Raw genomic sequence first — 17,772 nt, forward strand, 5'->3', positions numbered from 1 at the left:
ACTTATGCAACAATACAAATAAGCTGATGACTGGTCACGATAATTGTTATCCCAATGTAAGAATCATGCACCTCCCTGAAGATAAACTACTGCTTCTAAAGTTTAAAAACAAAATTTAATAACAATAAGAAGGTAAAATATATAACACAGCCCTCCAAACAAAAATCAGCATCAACATGATCAATTATTTTGTTATTAAAGAAACAAATTGTAACACCTCCAATTTCCAGGGTATCCCAGGTTATTCAAAAATCATAAAATTTCAAACTTTAACATAACTTGGAAACGTATTTTCAAAAACCTCAACATTTAAAACGTGCATAACATAATATTTCAAAAACATTTGTCCAATGAAATAACAGAGAAAATAAAATGACTTCAATTACATTTCTCAAAGTTCAAAAGTAATAACTGTAAATAAAATATATTATCATAATTTGTGTCTAACATCTTTACTAAGTTACTTATAATTGGATCTTCTTGGCTCTACCTTTAAAGTATTTTTGCCTTAAACATTTCTAACTCGTTTCATACTTCGAACATCTTTAAATTAGATTTACATTTAAAATACTTTTTTATCGACTCTATACTTAGAATATCTCTAGCTCGACTCTATCCTTAGAAGATCTCTAATTCAATTTCACACTTTAAGCATCTTTAACTTTCATTAATAGAAAATTGACTAAAAAGTCCTTATGTCCTCCATATTAAACTTAAATATAAAATATATCTATATTGATTCATATATTGATGATGATTTATATTTGTCAAAACACATAATAAAACTTACACTCATACTCATGATAAAATGTGTCTAACTATCAACCTTTATCACATAAAAATTGATTGAACTAATTCGCTTTGGTATACTATGAATTTTTTTTCTTATTTTATTTATTTTTTATCAAAAAGAAAAAAGTGTAAAAATGGTATGTCACTTTATTAAGACTTGATGATATCTAACAACTTGTAACTTATCTATAATTGAATATTTATAGCTCAACTCTATCTTTAGAGTCTCTCTAGCTCTATTTCATGTCTTCGTATTTTTAACTTGACTCGTGCAATCAACCAAAAATTTTAAGTGAAAAGATTCGTTCCAAATGTCTTTAAAGTAGATACAATGAACAACATTCATTCATGAAAATTCTATATAAATTGCTTTAAAGCATATATAAAAAAAAGAGAACTATGTCGTGACAAACAAAGTACTTCAATGTTATAATTCACAAATATTTGAAAAGAAATGAAGAGTAACATGGTAATAAGAGTTGAGATTTGATCGATCGATCATTTATGCCTATAGCTAACAATAACTATTAACATTCTTGGAAAAAATATCATATTTTTATCCATCTTCACGACAATATAAATGTAAAAATGAAAAAATAAAAAACAGAACTTTTATGTGAACTAATCATACATACTTGGGACTAATTTTATGTAACATTCTCATTAAAATTTTAATCCATGAAACCAATAGTGCAACTTATCTAATTTCGATGTTTGCCCCGTAGAAATGACTAAATAGCAATACAAAATTAGAAAAAAAAGAACCATTCCGTTGCCGGGACTTGAACCCGGGTCTCTCGGGTGAGAGCCGAGTATCCTAACCAACTAGACTACAACGGAACTATGAATTAGTCTAAGTTACTTTAAAATTTATTAAAATTGCACAGTTCGACACTACCTCAAATTATTCTGCTATTGACTCCATTACAGTTGAAGTTAAAACTAGTCATTAGGATTTTTGTCTATATTTGCAGGAACTTGGTTTTTGATGAGTGATGTCGTCTCCATTTTGATCATGCATGCTGTCGGAATTGTTTGAATTTGTTCATTATTGTGATTATGGTGGGTCCAATCTATTATCCTTTCTATTTTGTTTGAGACAGCATAAATCTTTCATAAGTGGGAACTTTTGGTCATTGCCTTTCATCTTATTCAAATGTAAAGTTGTAGGGTTTTATTATTTTTCTGCTCATAAAGTCACCAAATCTTAATCCTCACTAACTCACAGGATCAATGTGGCTTTATCACACACTTGGATGTGTCGGAGAGAATATCCACTTATAGAGGAATATGTCATACATCATATGTTTATTTACTATCAATTTAATTATAAAATGTATTTATAGTGTGAAAAAATATTATATATTTTCATCGTCAATTTCTGTTCAACTTAAAATAGTTGAGTTTTGTAGGAACAACTTTAAATAATTTGTAATTATAATTGATGCGATACATTTTTTTTATATGGTATATGTCATAATTGAATTTATTTATTTGCGAGCAAATAATTTATTTAGTTTCTGTTTTCTTTCTACAGTGTCATTTTGAGGATGTGAATAGGGACACTTATATCAGTGGGAGATACAATTTTTAACAAGAAAATTATCAAAGTATATGAATTCTCGAGTGTTATATGTTTGAATAGCCTTAATGGTATGACCGAGATGGTTTTCAATTAAGGTTTTAAAACTGATGAAGATATCAAGAGCTCGAGATTGAACATGCAACATGTAAACCCATGTATATCTAGAAAATTGTAATATCTCAAAATATAACATAATACTATATCATAGATAAATTTCATATAATAATATGATAGATCAGTTCTTCAAGAGTTAGTAAAGTATTTAACATTACACTTATCCAAAATAACTATAAAACTAAAAACTTTATAAAGTATCATAAGTCTGATACAAAACATAGGAAATAAACCGAACGGTTCTATTTCTAGATTTAAACAAATCATCCTATACTGATCGGTTATACAGAAAACAGCTTCTAAGGCAACCTACTACTTTTTTGATCGGTGAAAAGGAACCAGCCAGAGAATCAAAGATAGAAAACAAACTCAGAGAAGTAGATGATGAACACATGTAAGCTGAACAGTGCTTGCATGTATCAGAAAATACAGAAACTTCAATGAACAAGTGAATTTAACTTACCAACTCCAAACAACAACTTGATTGGTGAAAAGAGAAGCTCTTGCTACTAGGAAACTCAGGCACGGTCTAAATTGATGATCAGAAGAAAAAGAAAGATGAAAATTTGTAGAGAAAATGAGAAGAATTTTAGAGAGAAGAAGGAGAAAATAAAAACTCAGAAATTTGGAGAGAAGAGGTGCATGTAAAAAGTGGTCCGAAATTTTGAAAAGTTTACTTATATACTACCGTCAAAAATCGATCGGTCCAATTAGCTGCATACACCTAGATTTCACTTTTCTCTGAATTTAATGGTCCTGACAAAAATACATCAACAAACAAAACGTAATAATGATCTCCATTAACAGAACAAATATGATAATATGAAAATCAAACTTTACATCACTTCTCTAACTACAAATTGTTTATCTTTTACAATGTCTTTCCGGATCTTCTTTCTTAAAGTTCAAAATCGAGTTAGTGAATATATGTTAAAGACAATTTTCAATTATATCGATAAGTTATTACAGTTAATTTTTAAATGTCTAATAAATGCAACTTCTTACCTTCTTATTTTATCTTTTTGTATTTATAAATTTCAAAACAAGTTTTTATTAAGATTGACTTGATCATTCCCAATATCTCATAAGTATATTTTTATCTTCTTAATCAAGTTGTAACATCTTTAATGTGTAAAATACTAAACTACTACCAACTCAATTAATAACCGTTCTATTGACATTGTTTTGGAGTCATCAAGATTGAAATTTTAAGTGATTGACCGATCGGATTGCGTTGACCCATCGGTCTATAGTCTACACACAGGAATTACAAAGGGAAGAACTAGATTGAGGTTTATATGAAATATTGCATGAATGTAAGACACGTTTAACTACTGGTAAAGACGCATCGCCAAGTCTAGCATGCCATAAATCCAAAACAGGACATGTAGAAGAAATAGTATTGACCGAAGGAGAAACAATCTTGGAAGCATGGTGAAGATATGTATGAAAGATGATCACTGATGTCAGTTTGGTTAGAAGTAACCTGAGAGTTGTTGACATAAATTGAAGGTTGATATTCATGATCAAACCTATGCCAGTTGAAGGCGGCGAAACTAGGCTTTGAACAGATTTGATAGCGTAACCTGGAGTTATTTTGAGAGGAGGAAGATTGTTGGGATGAGTTTCTTGAATTAAGAAAACGATTTCCTCTTTCAGAAGCAGCTTGTCTCGTGAATGTCTTCGACGATCAGAGTTGTTGCTGCGATTGTATTGATTCCAAGAAGACGTAGAAGAATTGAGTTGAATGGTAGATTCAACGTGAATATGCTTTTCCGAACGTTTTGTGAGACAGAGCAGCGCCTCAATTTCTTCAACACTGTAGGGATCAATGCGAGAGAGAATAGACGTGACAAACACATCATATTCAGTTGGTAAGCCCTCAATAATTGCCTCTATATGATCTGCATCAGAGATCGGATAACCTATGGCAGCAAGAGAGTCAAAGATTTTTTTAATCTCAGGAATGTAAGTGGAAATAGGCTTATCTTTCTTGAGATTCTTGTGTTGTAATTTTAACTTCTTTACACGGTTGGAAAGCTTCTGTCATATAGCACATGAAGTGTTTAGGCCAACCATCTTTATCAAAATAGTGGAGCTGAGATTGAAGATAGTATCCCAGCAACAGGAAGATTGTCTTGTTGTTGATGATGGATGTAAGCAGGGTTAACTTGAGTTTGTGATTGAGCTTCTTGCGTGAGAAAAAGTGGTGGCGGAGGAGAACCATCAAGAAATCAGGAGAAATGCAGCCCTCGAATTGTGGCCAAAACTTGGTGTTGCCACACCAAAAAACTTTCATCATTAAGCTTGATACTGATTTGTGTAGTAAAGGTATGAGAGTGAAGGTAAGGTGGAAGGAATGATGAAAAAAAGAGAATAAAAAGTAAGTAAGATAATAACTCATCCTATTATTGTTGTAAAAAGTAATGATCTACTATTTATATATAAGCTAGGTTAACATCAACTATAACTGATCCTATTACAGAACAGCATAACGAATATATATGTCTAACAATTTGCTATTTAGACATTTTCTTGAAGTGGATATTAACTTAATAATTTATTATTTTTTATATATAAAATTACTGTATACAATCTTTAGATTAAATATTTTATTAAAATTAAATATATCCTTTTAATGTTTAAATTTACTTTTTTTTTATATTTTTTTTCATAAGATCATTACTAATACAATCACATCCCTATATTGTTAACAAGTTTGTTAATCATGAGAGAGGTGAAATAAGTATTATTAAGAAGAAAAAAAATTTACTAATATAATACTGATGATTCAATTTGTATGTTTTTGTTTGCTAAAATTACATCATAATTTGTTCAGATGTCCTCATATGAAAATGAGAACTCAACGAAGATAGCTAAACAAAATAAAGTGGAGAAAGTTTTGATAGATACTTGTGCAAGAATGGTCTCATGTTTGAGTCCAATTCTACGTTGCTTTTGCATTGAATATCCAAAAAAAGAGGTATGTTAGAAACAATAGTTGTATTAAATGGAAGATAAATAGATGACTAAGTTGTTATGACAGTATGTAAGGAGTGAAGATGGTGATGATTTGGGTTGAGTAGGTGTCTGCAAGTAGGGCAAGAAGAGTGAGAAAGGAGCCACTTGTCAATGCAAAGAACATGGAAAAAGTGTTTGCAGTTTGGGAGGAACCTTATAGGGTCTCCATCAGAGAACTCAGCCAAGCAAATGACACAGGTAGAAGGTGAAGATGGAGAGGGAGAGTTTGTGAAGGTTGAGGTTGGCAAACCCACCATTTCCTTCCTCTTCAGACCAGAATTCAGCCTGCGAGAAGCCATCCATTGGCGAGGTTGCGTCAGAACACGAGAAGCACATTGGAATACACATTGCAGCATCGTGTTGAGGCCAAGAGCACACACCAAGGCACATAGAATGGCTGCCACAAGGACCATCCAATCAAACCCACCAACTTGGTCATCACATGGTATGCTTCTCATGGGGCCAAAGGACGAAGGTGTAGGAGATTCAGAGTTAGTTTCTGCCATGGTGATGAAGTGATGAGGAAATTTCACTGTAATAAAGAAAGTGAGAAACAAGGAGTGATCGACACATAATCATAAAATAACCTAATTGGTGTGTCTTTTTAGAAAGTGGATTTATATCTAATATAACTTGATAGAATCATATCTATTGGTTGGTTTTCAACTGATTATTATTCATTGAAGTTTCACATCAAGTATAATATGAAAAACAAAGTAACAAAAAAAGCACTATAAAAATAAAGGGTTCTTTTCTGAATTATTATTACTTGGTTAGTTGTCTGTTCAAAAATTTGCAATTTTTGTCAGAAAAATTGTATGGAAAGAGTTTGCAATTTTTTCAACAAAAAAAATTATACGAAAAATAAAATTTGTATTTTTTCTCAAAAAATTATATATTGAGTAATAATACTTCTGTTCTGTAAAGTATGGAAGGATGTAAACCTTAATTAAGACGGGGAATCACATCAAATTTTTTGTATTTTTATTTAAATTTATACTATTATTTGAATGGGTTTTCTTTAAAAAAATTATTTTTCTACTGTGTAATTCTTGACATATTTATATATTATAATTTTTATCTTTATATATAGAATTTATAACTTTTTTTTAAAAGTTAGTATTAATGAATTATGAACCATTTTTACAGGGAATTATAAAGAGAGGAAGAGGAACAATTTGGCATGCTCACATGTGTGATTTCTAACTTTGTGTGAGAATTTAAAATTGTCCAAAAAAATTATATGAAGGTTTGTAATTTTTGTTAAAAAAATTTCAGATTAAGAAATAATACTTTTGTTCAATTGGTGGATGAAGACCTTAAGGTATTAAACTTAAGTTTTAAATTTATTATATGTTTTTATTTAAATTTATATTCTTATTTATTAGTTTGTGTTTTTAAGAAATTATTTTTCTATTACCTAATTTCTAACATATTTATATATTATAATTATTATTTTTATTCTTAATCGACATAAAATTTATAACTAGCTTTAAAAAAAAAGTTACTGTTAATGAATAAACCATTCTTGCAAAAAAATTATAAAATCATCTCTTACGAATTTAGATTCTCTCTACTTGAGTTTTCAATACTGTCGCTTCAGTCTTCAAAATACCCTAATATATTAGCAAAATTAATGTTCAGTGTGTTTTAAAACTAAACAGATTACCAACACACACAAAATTTACTAAATTCTATTTATTATTAACCTTGAAAATATTAAATTTATGAATTTTACTTTTTATGTATTACTTAACTTTATTATTTTTAATAAATATCAAACTTAAAATCACACTTTAACTTTTACCTAGTAGCTAAAAGAAAATGATGGCATAAGTTGATACGGTCTTGGCATATATGGACACATAATATGCTTACTTGATAATCCACTCCTCTCTTTCCTTTTCTATAAAGCAACTCATCTTCATTTTGATTCTTCTTCAATCTTGTCAAATGATTTTAGTTTTAAGATACTTGTGCCACTCTTTAACTTAAAAAAGTTTAAGTGATTTGAGTACCTAAACTTCCTCAGAATACCACATGTTTCAACATTTAATATATATATATATATATATATATATATATATATATATATATTATAAATTCTAAAACTTTTACTGATTTAAGTGTAAAAGGGTCTTTTATAAAAAGATCTTTCTTGGTTTATCTTTTGAATTTAAAATTTTTCCACTAACAAAAAGTAACTCCTCGAATTTTGAGAACCTTATAATCGACCTACCTCAATTAAATTCAGCAAAAGCATATTAAAGTTATAATTTAGTTTTAAAGTTAAGTCTGATGGTATAAATTTGAATTATAAAATTATAGAATAATTAATTAAAAGGTTGAATCATTTTAGATGTCCCTATTTATGTATATTTGTGTCAATTAAATCTTCTTATTTTCAAAGAACTAAATTGGATTTTTTTATGTAAAATTGAGTCAATAACGACTTTATCGTTAATTGTTGTGGACGATGTTAAATTTGTTGTCTGTTGACATGATGAACTAACCTCTTACTGTGTGTCATGTGGTTATTAAATGCTAGCTCACCATGTTATTAGACAATAAATTTAATATCATTCACAATAATTATCATTCCAACAATTAATGATAAGATCATAATTGATTCAATTTTATATAAAAAGAACATAATTGAGTTTTTTTTGAAAATACGGTGACCTGACACATAAAGAAATAAAGATCTCTAAAATTATTAAACCTAATTAAAAGAAAAAGTTTGATCAGTTTGGGTCTGAGAATTATTGAAGAAAGAAGTGTCGTGATGTGATAGAAGTGCGAATGGTTGAATCTACTAACGCTAACAATTATTTTCTTCACTTTTTTTTTTTCAGTAAATGCGCGGCGTGAAGTTGCCGCTACTCATTCATCTTAAATGTGTCTTTTTCAGGAGAAAGATGGTGCTGGCTTTGTGGCTTATCTTTAGTATCATTTCTTCCTATAATATTAACAAAACAATTACATTATCGCTTTCTTTCTCAATCTATTTCTTATGTTTGGTTTTTCTTCGGTCTTTGATTGCACTATTCGTTAAAGTGATTAGGAATTAATGATTCATGGTGTAACGTTCCAAAAAATATATAGGGTTAAATATGTTTTTAGTCCCTGAACTATTGGTCATTTCTGGTTTTCGTCCCTCTTCCAAAGTAAGGTACAATTTGGTCCTCATTCTTTAGAAAAACGTTCGTTTTAGTCCTCAAAATTTTGTTTTTAGTCCTCATTTTAGTCCTCAAAACGTTCGTTTTTTCGTCTAAAACGAACGTTTTTTAAAGATTAAGGACTAAATTGTACCTTACTTTGGAAGAGGGACGAAAACCAGAAACGGTCAATAGTTTAGGGACTAAAAACATATTTAACCCAAATATATATAGTATGAAACTATATTAATGAGACATCATTGGTAGAACAATGATTGTAAATAAAATTAACTTATAAGTATTCTAAAATAATCAAAAAATTAAAACTTTACAAAATTCCTATGCTGATACGGAATGAAGTACAAAATCGAACGGTCTTATGCTAAACAGATGGATCCTCACCTTCCAGCGCCTGCTCCAGACGGAAATTTTTCTCTCTCTATTCACATTCACAGGATGATCATTGCAAAGAAAAAATCAAACAGACCAACATGACAAGACAGAAAAGAAGGGTAAGTTAGAGTAATTTAATTGATTACACTAATCATGCAAATTAAACAAATACAAAAGCATGTGTCAACCGAGCATTTCAAGCATATAATGACCGACCATACATTACAGACAATGACTAAACACTTGACTTGACCGTCCAGATTGTATGAATATGTAGCTTGAGGTTGTTCGTACACCCGAGGGTGTAGTAACTGGAAAACTATCAGCTGTCACCCGGGGTTAATCCGTTATAACTCACCTAAGACCCTATAGGCTAGGACCTCCTGACATTCTCACACAATGCATTACCCATCTCTACTTGAAGTTTTGGTAATCATCAGAATTTCAGGATAAACGTCGTGGATTTCATTGTCCATATTCATACTTTACCACTTTGATAACCAGCACCGAGATATGCCTCCTTGGAATTCTCTTTCATACCAATTGGAACATAATACATTAATAAAATAACCACACCATCACTTATGCACAAAAAATTCATATAACTAAATTTATTAAGTTCTCAAACCACAATGGAAAATCTCATGTAAGACCGAACCTCCTGTGAACATTGGAGACCGAATGGTCAATACTAGGTACAACTAAAGAGAGGGCCGAGCACTATTAATGACCGACAACTAGAGAATTCCAAGTACCACTAGGTCAAGTACTAAGTCAGACCGAACGCTTATGGCTTAGGCCGAACACCTATAGCTTAGGCCGAACACCTATAGCTTAGGCCGAACACTTAGAGTTGATATCGAATACTAATATAAGACCGATTACTAAAATATCACAGAATGGTCATTAACAGGTAAGGCTCATCAAAGACCGAACATAGTTAAGACTGAATACTATTACAAGACCGAATAATGGTGCAAGATTGAATACTATTGTAAGACCAAGGACTAAGGTTAGACCGAACCCTATAACAAGACCGAGCACTACTAAGAGATCGAGTGCTAGTGCAAGACCGAGCACTACTAAGAGACCGATTGCTAGTACAAGACCGAACACTACTAAGAGACCGAGTGTTAGTACAAGAACGAGCACTACTAAGAGACCGAGTGCTAGTACAAGACTGAACACTACTAAGAGACCAAGTGCTAGTACAAGACCGAGCACTACTAAAAGCAACCACCTACCTAAGACCGAACGGTCATGAACGTGTAAGACTAAAGAGACTGAACCCAGTTAATGACCAAGTACCTGAACATGACCGAGCGGTCAACAGCGAACGCTCAGCTTTCTGCATAATTCTGCAGAACTTTTGCAGAATTATGAATAAGCTAGATTTTACCAAAACTAAACATTTTTCCCAACTTCTAATCCTCCAAACATGAATCATACATATCTTTACATTTAACTAAGGTACCTAAACCTTTCTAACATCATTTAGAAAGTTTCATCTCAGATTTGAGATTCAATTCTACAGAATCATGAACTCAAGGACCGAAAACCAGATTTCTCTGTTTTAGTACAGTTTTGAGTGACTTAAGGATCTCAATGAGTCCTAAATAACTTGCCCAGATTCTCTATAGAGACCAAACTCACACCGAACACAATTTCCCTAATTTCACCATCACACTTCCTCACAAATCACTCGGCCGTTGAACCAAAATTTTGCAAAAACCCAACCCTCATGAACATAGCATCTAACAGTCCACACAAGCATCACCGAACATCAAATCATTCAATTTCACACACATGCAAAATCATCAACAACATTTTCATACATCATCAACTAAACAATTAAATTAACTAGCTTCCCTTAGCTCAAAGCAACTTGATAGATTTAAACCTCTCCACAGTTTTGCTAAACCGTAAGTGATCCTAGGATAGCCTACAGACTTTGGATTGGTGAAAGGAAACCAACCAACAAACCAGAAACAGAATCAAAACTCAGATGAACACATGTAAAACCGAACAATGCTTGCATGTACCAAAAATTGCAAAAATTTAAAGAATCAGAGAGACAAACTTACCGGCTCTAAACACGAAATTGATCGATGGAAAAGAAAGCCCTTGATCTCAGGATCGCCTAGGAAGGTTCTAATGACTGATCAAATGAACCAATAGTGAGTAATTTTAAAGAAGGAGGAGAAAATGTAGAAGATAGTATTTTTAGAGATAGAACGTACTGATATAATGAATTGAATGTTTTAAAACTTCTATTTATACTGTTAGCTTATTTTAACACTAAGTGTTCAATATCATTATTTTAATATATCTATCTACTCTTAATACTCTATTTTCTAGGTCCACGGGGACTTCAAGTTGTTTTGATGACAATAACAACTGTATCTGGGAAAATAATATACGCCCTTTCTTTCTTGTCTAGTTTTTTTTATGGCAATAAAAATTGTCCCAAACTAATAGACACCCTAGTTTTTCTAGTTTTTCTAGTTTTTTAAGTTTTTTTTTTCTTGAAAAAATTGTATTATTCATTATTTTAACACGTACTTTCGTTACAAAAATGATATTAATATTAGAAGTGTCATTGTCTCAATTAAAATATATATATATATATATATATATATATATATATATATATATATATATATATATATATATTATTTCGGATATAGAATCGAGTTTCATTTAAAATAAATTTTTGACTTCACTCTTTAACGTTGTCCTTTCTGCTTAAAAATAATCTGATAATAAAGTTAGCTCAAGATTCATCTATTAAAATAAATAATATTATAAATATAATATATGTATATACTTCATGTCATTGCAAAATAAGTTTTAAAACAAAAACTATCTCATTTGATGATTTTTTTTTTACTTTGTGTTTTTTTTTTTGAAAAAAATGAATTTGGAGGAAAGTGACTAGTGAATTTAGACAAATTTAAACAAATTTAGAAGTAAAATGAAAATAAATTTCCAGAGTGATTTAACTCATTTGATAGAATGAAAAATAATTTAAAAGATAAAAAATAAAATTACAAAATTAACTTTATATATAATTAATTTATATAAATTAATAATTATAATAAATAATAATATCAATACTAATTGTAATAAATAATAATATCAATAAAATTAATATTTACAATAATATTATGAACATCTTTTTTAAAAATTAATTTTAACTAATCTAAAAATGATCTTGTATTTTTAAGTTGAACATATCAGAGACAAATGTATAATTTTACTCTCAAATTTCCTCTTCCACGCAAAGATTGTCTTTTCTGTCATTGAGCCATCCACTGAAATCACTGTATGCAAACATAATAATTATTTGCAAATTCTTTCCTCATTACTACATCTTCGCAAATCGGTTCACGCCAACGTAACCTAAAATTTGAACTTTCTTCCTAAATATTCGTTCACCATCTTTCCATAGCTGGAAACAAGGACAGCATTGATGTAAATTATAGTCATATTCACATGGAATTTCAAATATTGAAGTATCGCACGGTGCTCCTCAAGATATTTTCGTCAACAACTTCATGTGAATTTTGTAGACTCTTGTTAGTATTTGTGTTTTTAATTAATGGTACAAACTAATATTTGTATTTTCACTATCAAATATAAATATATATATATATATATATATATTAAAAACATATAATATTCATATTTATAATTTGATATTTTAAGCTTTCATCAATTAAACTTTATTTAACTAATAATTAAAAAAATAAATTAAAATCAATAAAAATGAACGTACTGGACAAAACAGAACCCACCATAAAGTCTCGCACCCAAGATTCTGGTTTCATACTAACTTTCCTTGTTTCTTTGTGTTTCTGTCGTTTTCATTCTTTCAGCTTAGGCGACTTCCTGACAAGGGAAACTGTGAACACGCGTTTGCGAAGATAACTCCAGTGACGTCCCTATCTGCTCAATATTTTTCTAGACAAGAGTTGAATGGTCCAAATCTCAATATAGACAAATAAATTATGATCACCGTTGCAAAACCATTTTAATTTCTAAACCATCTTTGCAACAGGAAATTCCCTTTTATCCTTCAATTCTCATTCTCACACTGCAAAACTTGTCAAAATGTTAGTCTAAGCAAAGAATTGTAAAATCACAAGGACTTGGAGTCAACCCCATGTGGCCACACAATGCTTGATTTTGAATTTTCTAAAGGTAATATGCCTTCCTTCTTAGTACAACTATTGTTTTATTAAAGAATCAAATAAATGTTAAACGCGTAAATTAACTTTAACTTGTGGCACCAACTGAAATAGTATGTGCTGAGGAACAAAAGTCATAGTAACAACACTCTGACGCAGTGTTGTGTGAGCAAGTGAGAAGTGCAGTTTCCAGGATCTATCCCCAATCGTTCCAACTTAGGACAGAAGAAAATTCAACACCACATGATTTCTATTTTTCACAGCTACAATCTCCCTAAAAGCTTCAAATTAATTGCCTCCTCCTAGCTATTTTATGCATATTCCTCAATATTTTATTAGTTGAATAACTTTCTGCCCACACAGCACTTATGTGGAAACCACATCACACATATGAAACCAAGACCCAACTCAAATAGAAAGTCATAGACGCATAATTCAGCTCGTACCTTATCTTTATAAAGTCTGGAAAACCCTCTCCTTGAGGCACAGTAGAAGAAAATGGGTGCTCAAAAAGGGGTTGTTTGGATGGCGAGAGTTGTAGCGGTGGTTGCAATCGCGGTGGTGGCGAGCGTAGAGGCCCAATTCGTGTGCAACAGCGCGAACAACTCCAGGTGTGGCGCCCTCATAGGGTACTCTCACACGAACGGCACCACCCTTGGCGACATCCAAACCCTCTTCACCGTGAAGAAACTTGTGGACATCCTAGGCGCCAACAACCTCCCGAGCAACACCCCAAAGAGCCACGTGGTGGGGCCCAATGAGGTTGTGAAGGTGCCGTTCCCGTGCAGGTGCAGCAACGGGACTGGACTCTCGGACGGGGTTCCACTTTATAAGATAAAAAAGGACGACACGCTGTACAACATAGCGACGACGACGTTTGGGGGTTTGGTGAAGTATCCTCAGATCGCGGAGGCGAATAAGTTACCTGACGAGAATAACATCACCACCGGGGACACGCTTTATATTCCGCTGCCGTGTAGCTGCGATGCGGTGGATGGGAACAGAGTGGTGCACTATGCGCACCTGGTGTTGATGGGGAGCACGGTGGAGGGAATTGCTGAACAATTTGGCACCACTCAGCAGACCCTCCTCACTCTGAATGGCATTTCCGACCCCAAAAAGCTTCAGGGCGGTCAGATTCTTGATGTTCCTCTTCGAGGTAACCTACCACTTTCATCTCTTTTCTCTTTCGATTCCATCACATGCAAACTGTGATTGCGCTCTTTGCAAACGCATTCCCAATCCCAATCTATGATAATTAGGGATACATCAATTGAAAATGAAAGATTTGTTGATCCAATCCAAATATACACCTTTGTACTCACCAACCATGATTTTACATTTTGATTTTTTAAAAGTGACTTTCTTTTCTTTTCTTTTCTTTTTTCTTAAAAAATATATGATTTTAATTTCTTAAATTTATTATTTAAAAACTAAAAGTACTTTTTTCAAAATATTATTTTAGTTAATAATATTTAAAAATATGCCATATTAGTCTCTTGAATTTGTTATTTAGGAACTGGAAGTATTTTTCAAGAATATCCTTTTTTCTAAATTCTCTTCTGACTATCTATTAATAAAAAAACTCATTTTTATAAGCATTTAATGAGAAGAAAACAAATTATCAATTTATTCTAAATTGTGGAGAAAGATAGAATTGAGTAATAAGGACTAAAAAAATATCTTTTTTTTTTCAAAAATCATAGCCAAGTCTATCCAACTTTTTCAACTAAAAACATAAGTTCAGTACCTGTTCTACTTTTAAAATTAATCCCGTGAACTTAATTTTTATAAAACTACTTTTCATTTCGTTTCTCTAAAATTAAAGGTATAAATTTATTTTAGTTTTGAAAGAGCTAAATATATTTAACTATTCTTTTCTTATATCTATATTTTTTCAAACATCTCTATTACTTTTTTATGCAAACAACTTTTTGTTAGAAAACTATTATGCAGAGATCCACTTCCTAGGATTTAAAGTGATTAAAACAAATGAATTATTATGTAAATTAGATATACGAATAGTGCAATTGTTTTTCTTTCGTGTCTGGATAGTGTTAATTTATTAGGATTGATCCAATCTGTAAGTATAATTAAGTTGGATAATATATGGGTACGGAATTTTAAATTCAAATCTCATTACACGTTATCTCTATTTTACACAAAGAAAACATGTCTACGCTACCTCCTGTCCCTGATTGATGTGTTGTCGTGTACCTTGTCCCTGATTCATCAAGTCAACAGAAGTCCCTAATGTAATTTATTGAAAACAGTCTTTTTGATTGATCAGTTTTTTTTTCATGATAATAAAACCGGCCTGTGAGATTTGTAAATAGATTTAACAAATAAGAAATTTTAATTTATTATTTTTATTTCATGTAAAAATGTGGATTTTAAATTTAACTATTTGCACTTATTTTATATATTATAAATTAACTTTATTATTAGTTGAGACTTTTAACAGTATTTACCATTTATTTCCATCGAATAAATGTTAGGGTGATTGAATTTGTTGGTTGTGGCAGCTTGTTCCTCGAGTGTGAAAAATGATTCCTTGGACTATCCATTGCTTGTTGCAAATTCTTCTTACGCCTATACTGCCCACGAATGCGTCAAATGCAGCTGTGAGTCCAGCAACAACTACATGTGAGTACCCCCATTTGGTGTTCGCATATTATGTTAATACTTTTATGTACCTTTGATTTGTTTTCCTTGTTGGTGTTAGATACGTGTGATGTCATTTCTTATGTTGAATATGTATTTAGATTACAATGCGAGAAATCCAACCTCAAACCTACCAACTGGTCCACCTGCCCTCCTGCGCAATGTTCAAGCAACGTCTTCATTGGCAACACCACTTCCTCTACTGATTCCTGCAACCGCACAGTCTGTGCCTATACTGGTTATACATTCAACAATATCTCAGCAGAACTTGTAACGCAGAACACTTGTGCAGGTTAGACCCAATAATCACTTCAGTTTCTTGTTTGTCTCAATCCTGAGAGAAAATTGCTTCATATATGCATGCATAGATACATATGTATATGGTAAATGTGACTTTACTTACTCACAGCTAATGACATGCTTGATTGTTTCTGATTGTGTTCAAATAGTGCCACCGAGTCCTTCAGGAGGATCTAGTGGTTCTGGTTCAGGAGCTCCCGGGAGCACTTTGCAAGGCTTGCTTTGGAGTAAACTTTTCATTGTTATTCACTTTGTTCTCTTTCTTGTCTATGTTTTGTAGTAAAATGAAACACCCTACACTCCTGTAGCCATTTTATTTTTATTTGATTAAACCACCATGTAATTTTGAGTTAAGATCGATTGTTTTGTGTAGCGAGTGTTGCCACAGCCCAACCTTTTTATGATTTTTCTTTATAATGTTTGTGGCTTAAATAAATTTGTTGGGAATAATAAGAGTGATATCTGAACTATTTTGTTGTAATTAAAATAGTTCACATGTCTTTTGTTGTGTGTCTTTTCTTGCAATCTTTTTAACTTGAATTCACACTCATCCGATAATGCAATGTAATATCAGTAAGAAACCTAAAAGATAAATTACATGAGAGCTAAATTTTCCATCAATCGCACGGTTTTCCTGCCCTTAGTACCAGATTTGCCCTGTTATGTATCAGAAAATGGTCTGGCTGCAAACTTTTTGTGCAGTTTGGATCTGTTTAAAAAGCAAATTACCATATTCTGTACAGACAAATTCCTGAAACTAAACTAGGTTGGTGTTTGCTTCCCTAATTGATCACATGATACAATACAATCATTTAACCACAAAGCTCAAGTAAAAAACATAAAATAGAAATCCCTGCTCTGCTAAAAGAAAAGCTAAATTTTCAACATATTAATGGCATCCACGTAAGTCCATTATCACAGGTTGATTACATTCGATTACACACTTATGACTTCAGGTTTTTGATCGAAGCTAACCATGATGTAGTGGAGACTTGCCTAATAGTAGTATTAAGTTTCTCTTTTCGTTTGTAATCATTTTCTTCCACCATTATTACTACCATGTTGTCTCGGTGAAATGTCCAATGGAAGGAGCAAAAGAAGCCGAATCAGCCTTTGTTGTTCTTTCTTCCACCATCTCCATTTCCAACAGCCACAACACAAGCACCTTGCTCAAAGGCACTGCCTGTTGTTTTCACACCAGACAGAATTATGTTAAAATACTCATAAGAATAGTTTTGAAACAGTAACAGTTTTTCCAATTTCGATGTATTAATATGGGTTTTATATTTTAGAAGGTACTCCTGTTGTGTTTTATTCGAGCAATTTAATTCTTCAATTGCAAACACTCTTGTAACATATATTGATCGAGAGATTTCTTCCCACACACTTAAATTAGTCCTGTAAAAGACAAAACAAAAATAACAGTAAATAATATTGAAAAGTATAAGTTATTGAAAAGTATAAGTTGCCACTTTAGTCTAATCATGTTAAACTCTTTTAATTGGTACTAAAAGTATTGAACTGGATTTAAAATTCATAAAAAGGAATACTTGAA

The 17,772-nt window shown here is 31.6% G+C and overlaps 2 protein-coding genes and 1 non-coding gene across 3 annotated transcripts; 1 reads left to right on the forward strand and 2 right to left on the reverse strand.

The window, feature by feature from the left end:
* Positions 1-1,559: 1,559 nt before the first annotated feature.
* On the reverse strand, positions 1,560-1,632 carry TRNAE-CUC (transfer RNA glutamic acid (anticodon CUC)). The gene has a single exon. It is a non-coding gene; the product is annotated as a tRNA-Glu (tRNA).
* Positions 1,633-5,299: 3,667 nt separating this feature from the next.
* Positions 5,300-13,001, reverse strand: LOC124835446 (RING-H2 finger protein ATL78-like). Its single transcript, XM_047310373.2, has 3 exons — positions 12,861-13,001; positions 11,148-11,221; positions 5,300-6,044 (listed from the first exon to the last, which is right to left on the reverse strand). Exon 3 carries the CDS (start codon positions 6,016-6,018, stop codon positions 5,521-5,523), a length of 498 nt encoding a protein of 165 aa, XP_047166329.1. The 5' UTR covers positions 6,019-6,044; positions 11,148-11,221; positions 12,861-13,001; the 3' UTR covers positions 5,300-5,520.
* Positions 13,002-13,125: 124 nt separating this feature from the next.
* On the forward strand, positions 13,126-16,729 carry LYM2 (lysm domain GPI-anchored protein 2 precursor). Its single transcript, XM_088103967.1, has 5 exons — positions 13,126-13,266; positions 13,368-14,412; positions 15,779-15,899; positions 16,019-16,209; positions 16,367-16,729. The coding sequence occupies exons 2-5, from the start codon at positions 13,752-13,754 to the stop codon at positions 16,495-16,497; spliced, it is 1,104 nt and encodes a 367-aa protein (XP_087960093.1). The 5' UTR covers positions 13,126-13,266; positions 13,368-13,751; the 3' UTR covers positions 16,498-16,729.
* The last annotated feature ends 1,043 nt before the right edge of the window (positions 16,730-17,772 follow it).

Source organism: Vigna umbellata, chromosome 1 (genome assembly GCF_029865625.1).
Source record: "Vigna umbellata cultivar VRB3 chromosome 1, Vumbellata_1.0, whole genome shotgun sequence".
Lineage (NCBI taxonomy): Eukaryota > Viridiplantae > Streptophyta > Magnoliopsida > Fabales > Fabaceae > Vigna > Vigna umbellata.

Coding starts and splice junctions, on each gene's coding strand:
- LYM2 (XM_088103967.1), top strand. CDS start 13,752: ATGGGTGCTCAAAAAGGGGTTGTTTGGATGGCGAGAGTTGTAGCGGTG. Junction 15,900..16,018: donor GAGTCCAGCAACAACTACAT/GTGAGTACCCCC, acceptor ATATGTATTTAG/ATTACAATGCGAGAAATCCA. Junction 16,210..16,366: donor AACGCAGAACACTTGTGCAG/GTTAGACCCAAT, acceptor GTGTTCAAATAG/TGCCACCGAGTCCTTCAGGA.
- LOC124835446 (XM_047310373.2), bottom strand. CDS start 6,018: ATGGCAGAAACTAACTCTGAATCTCCTACACCTTCGTCCTTTGGCCCC.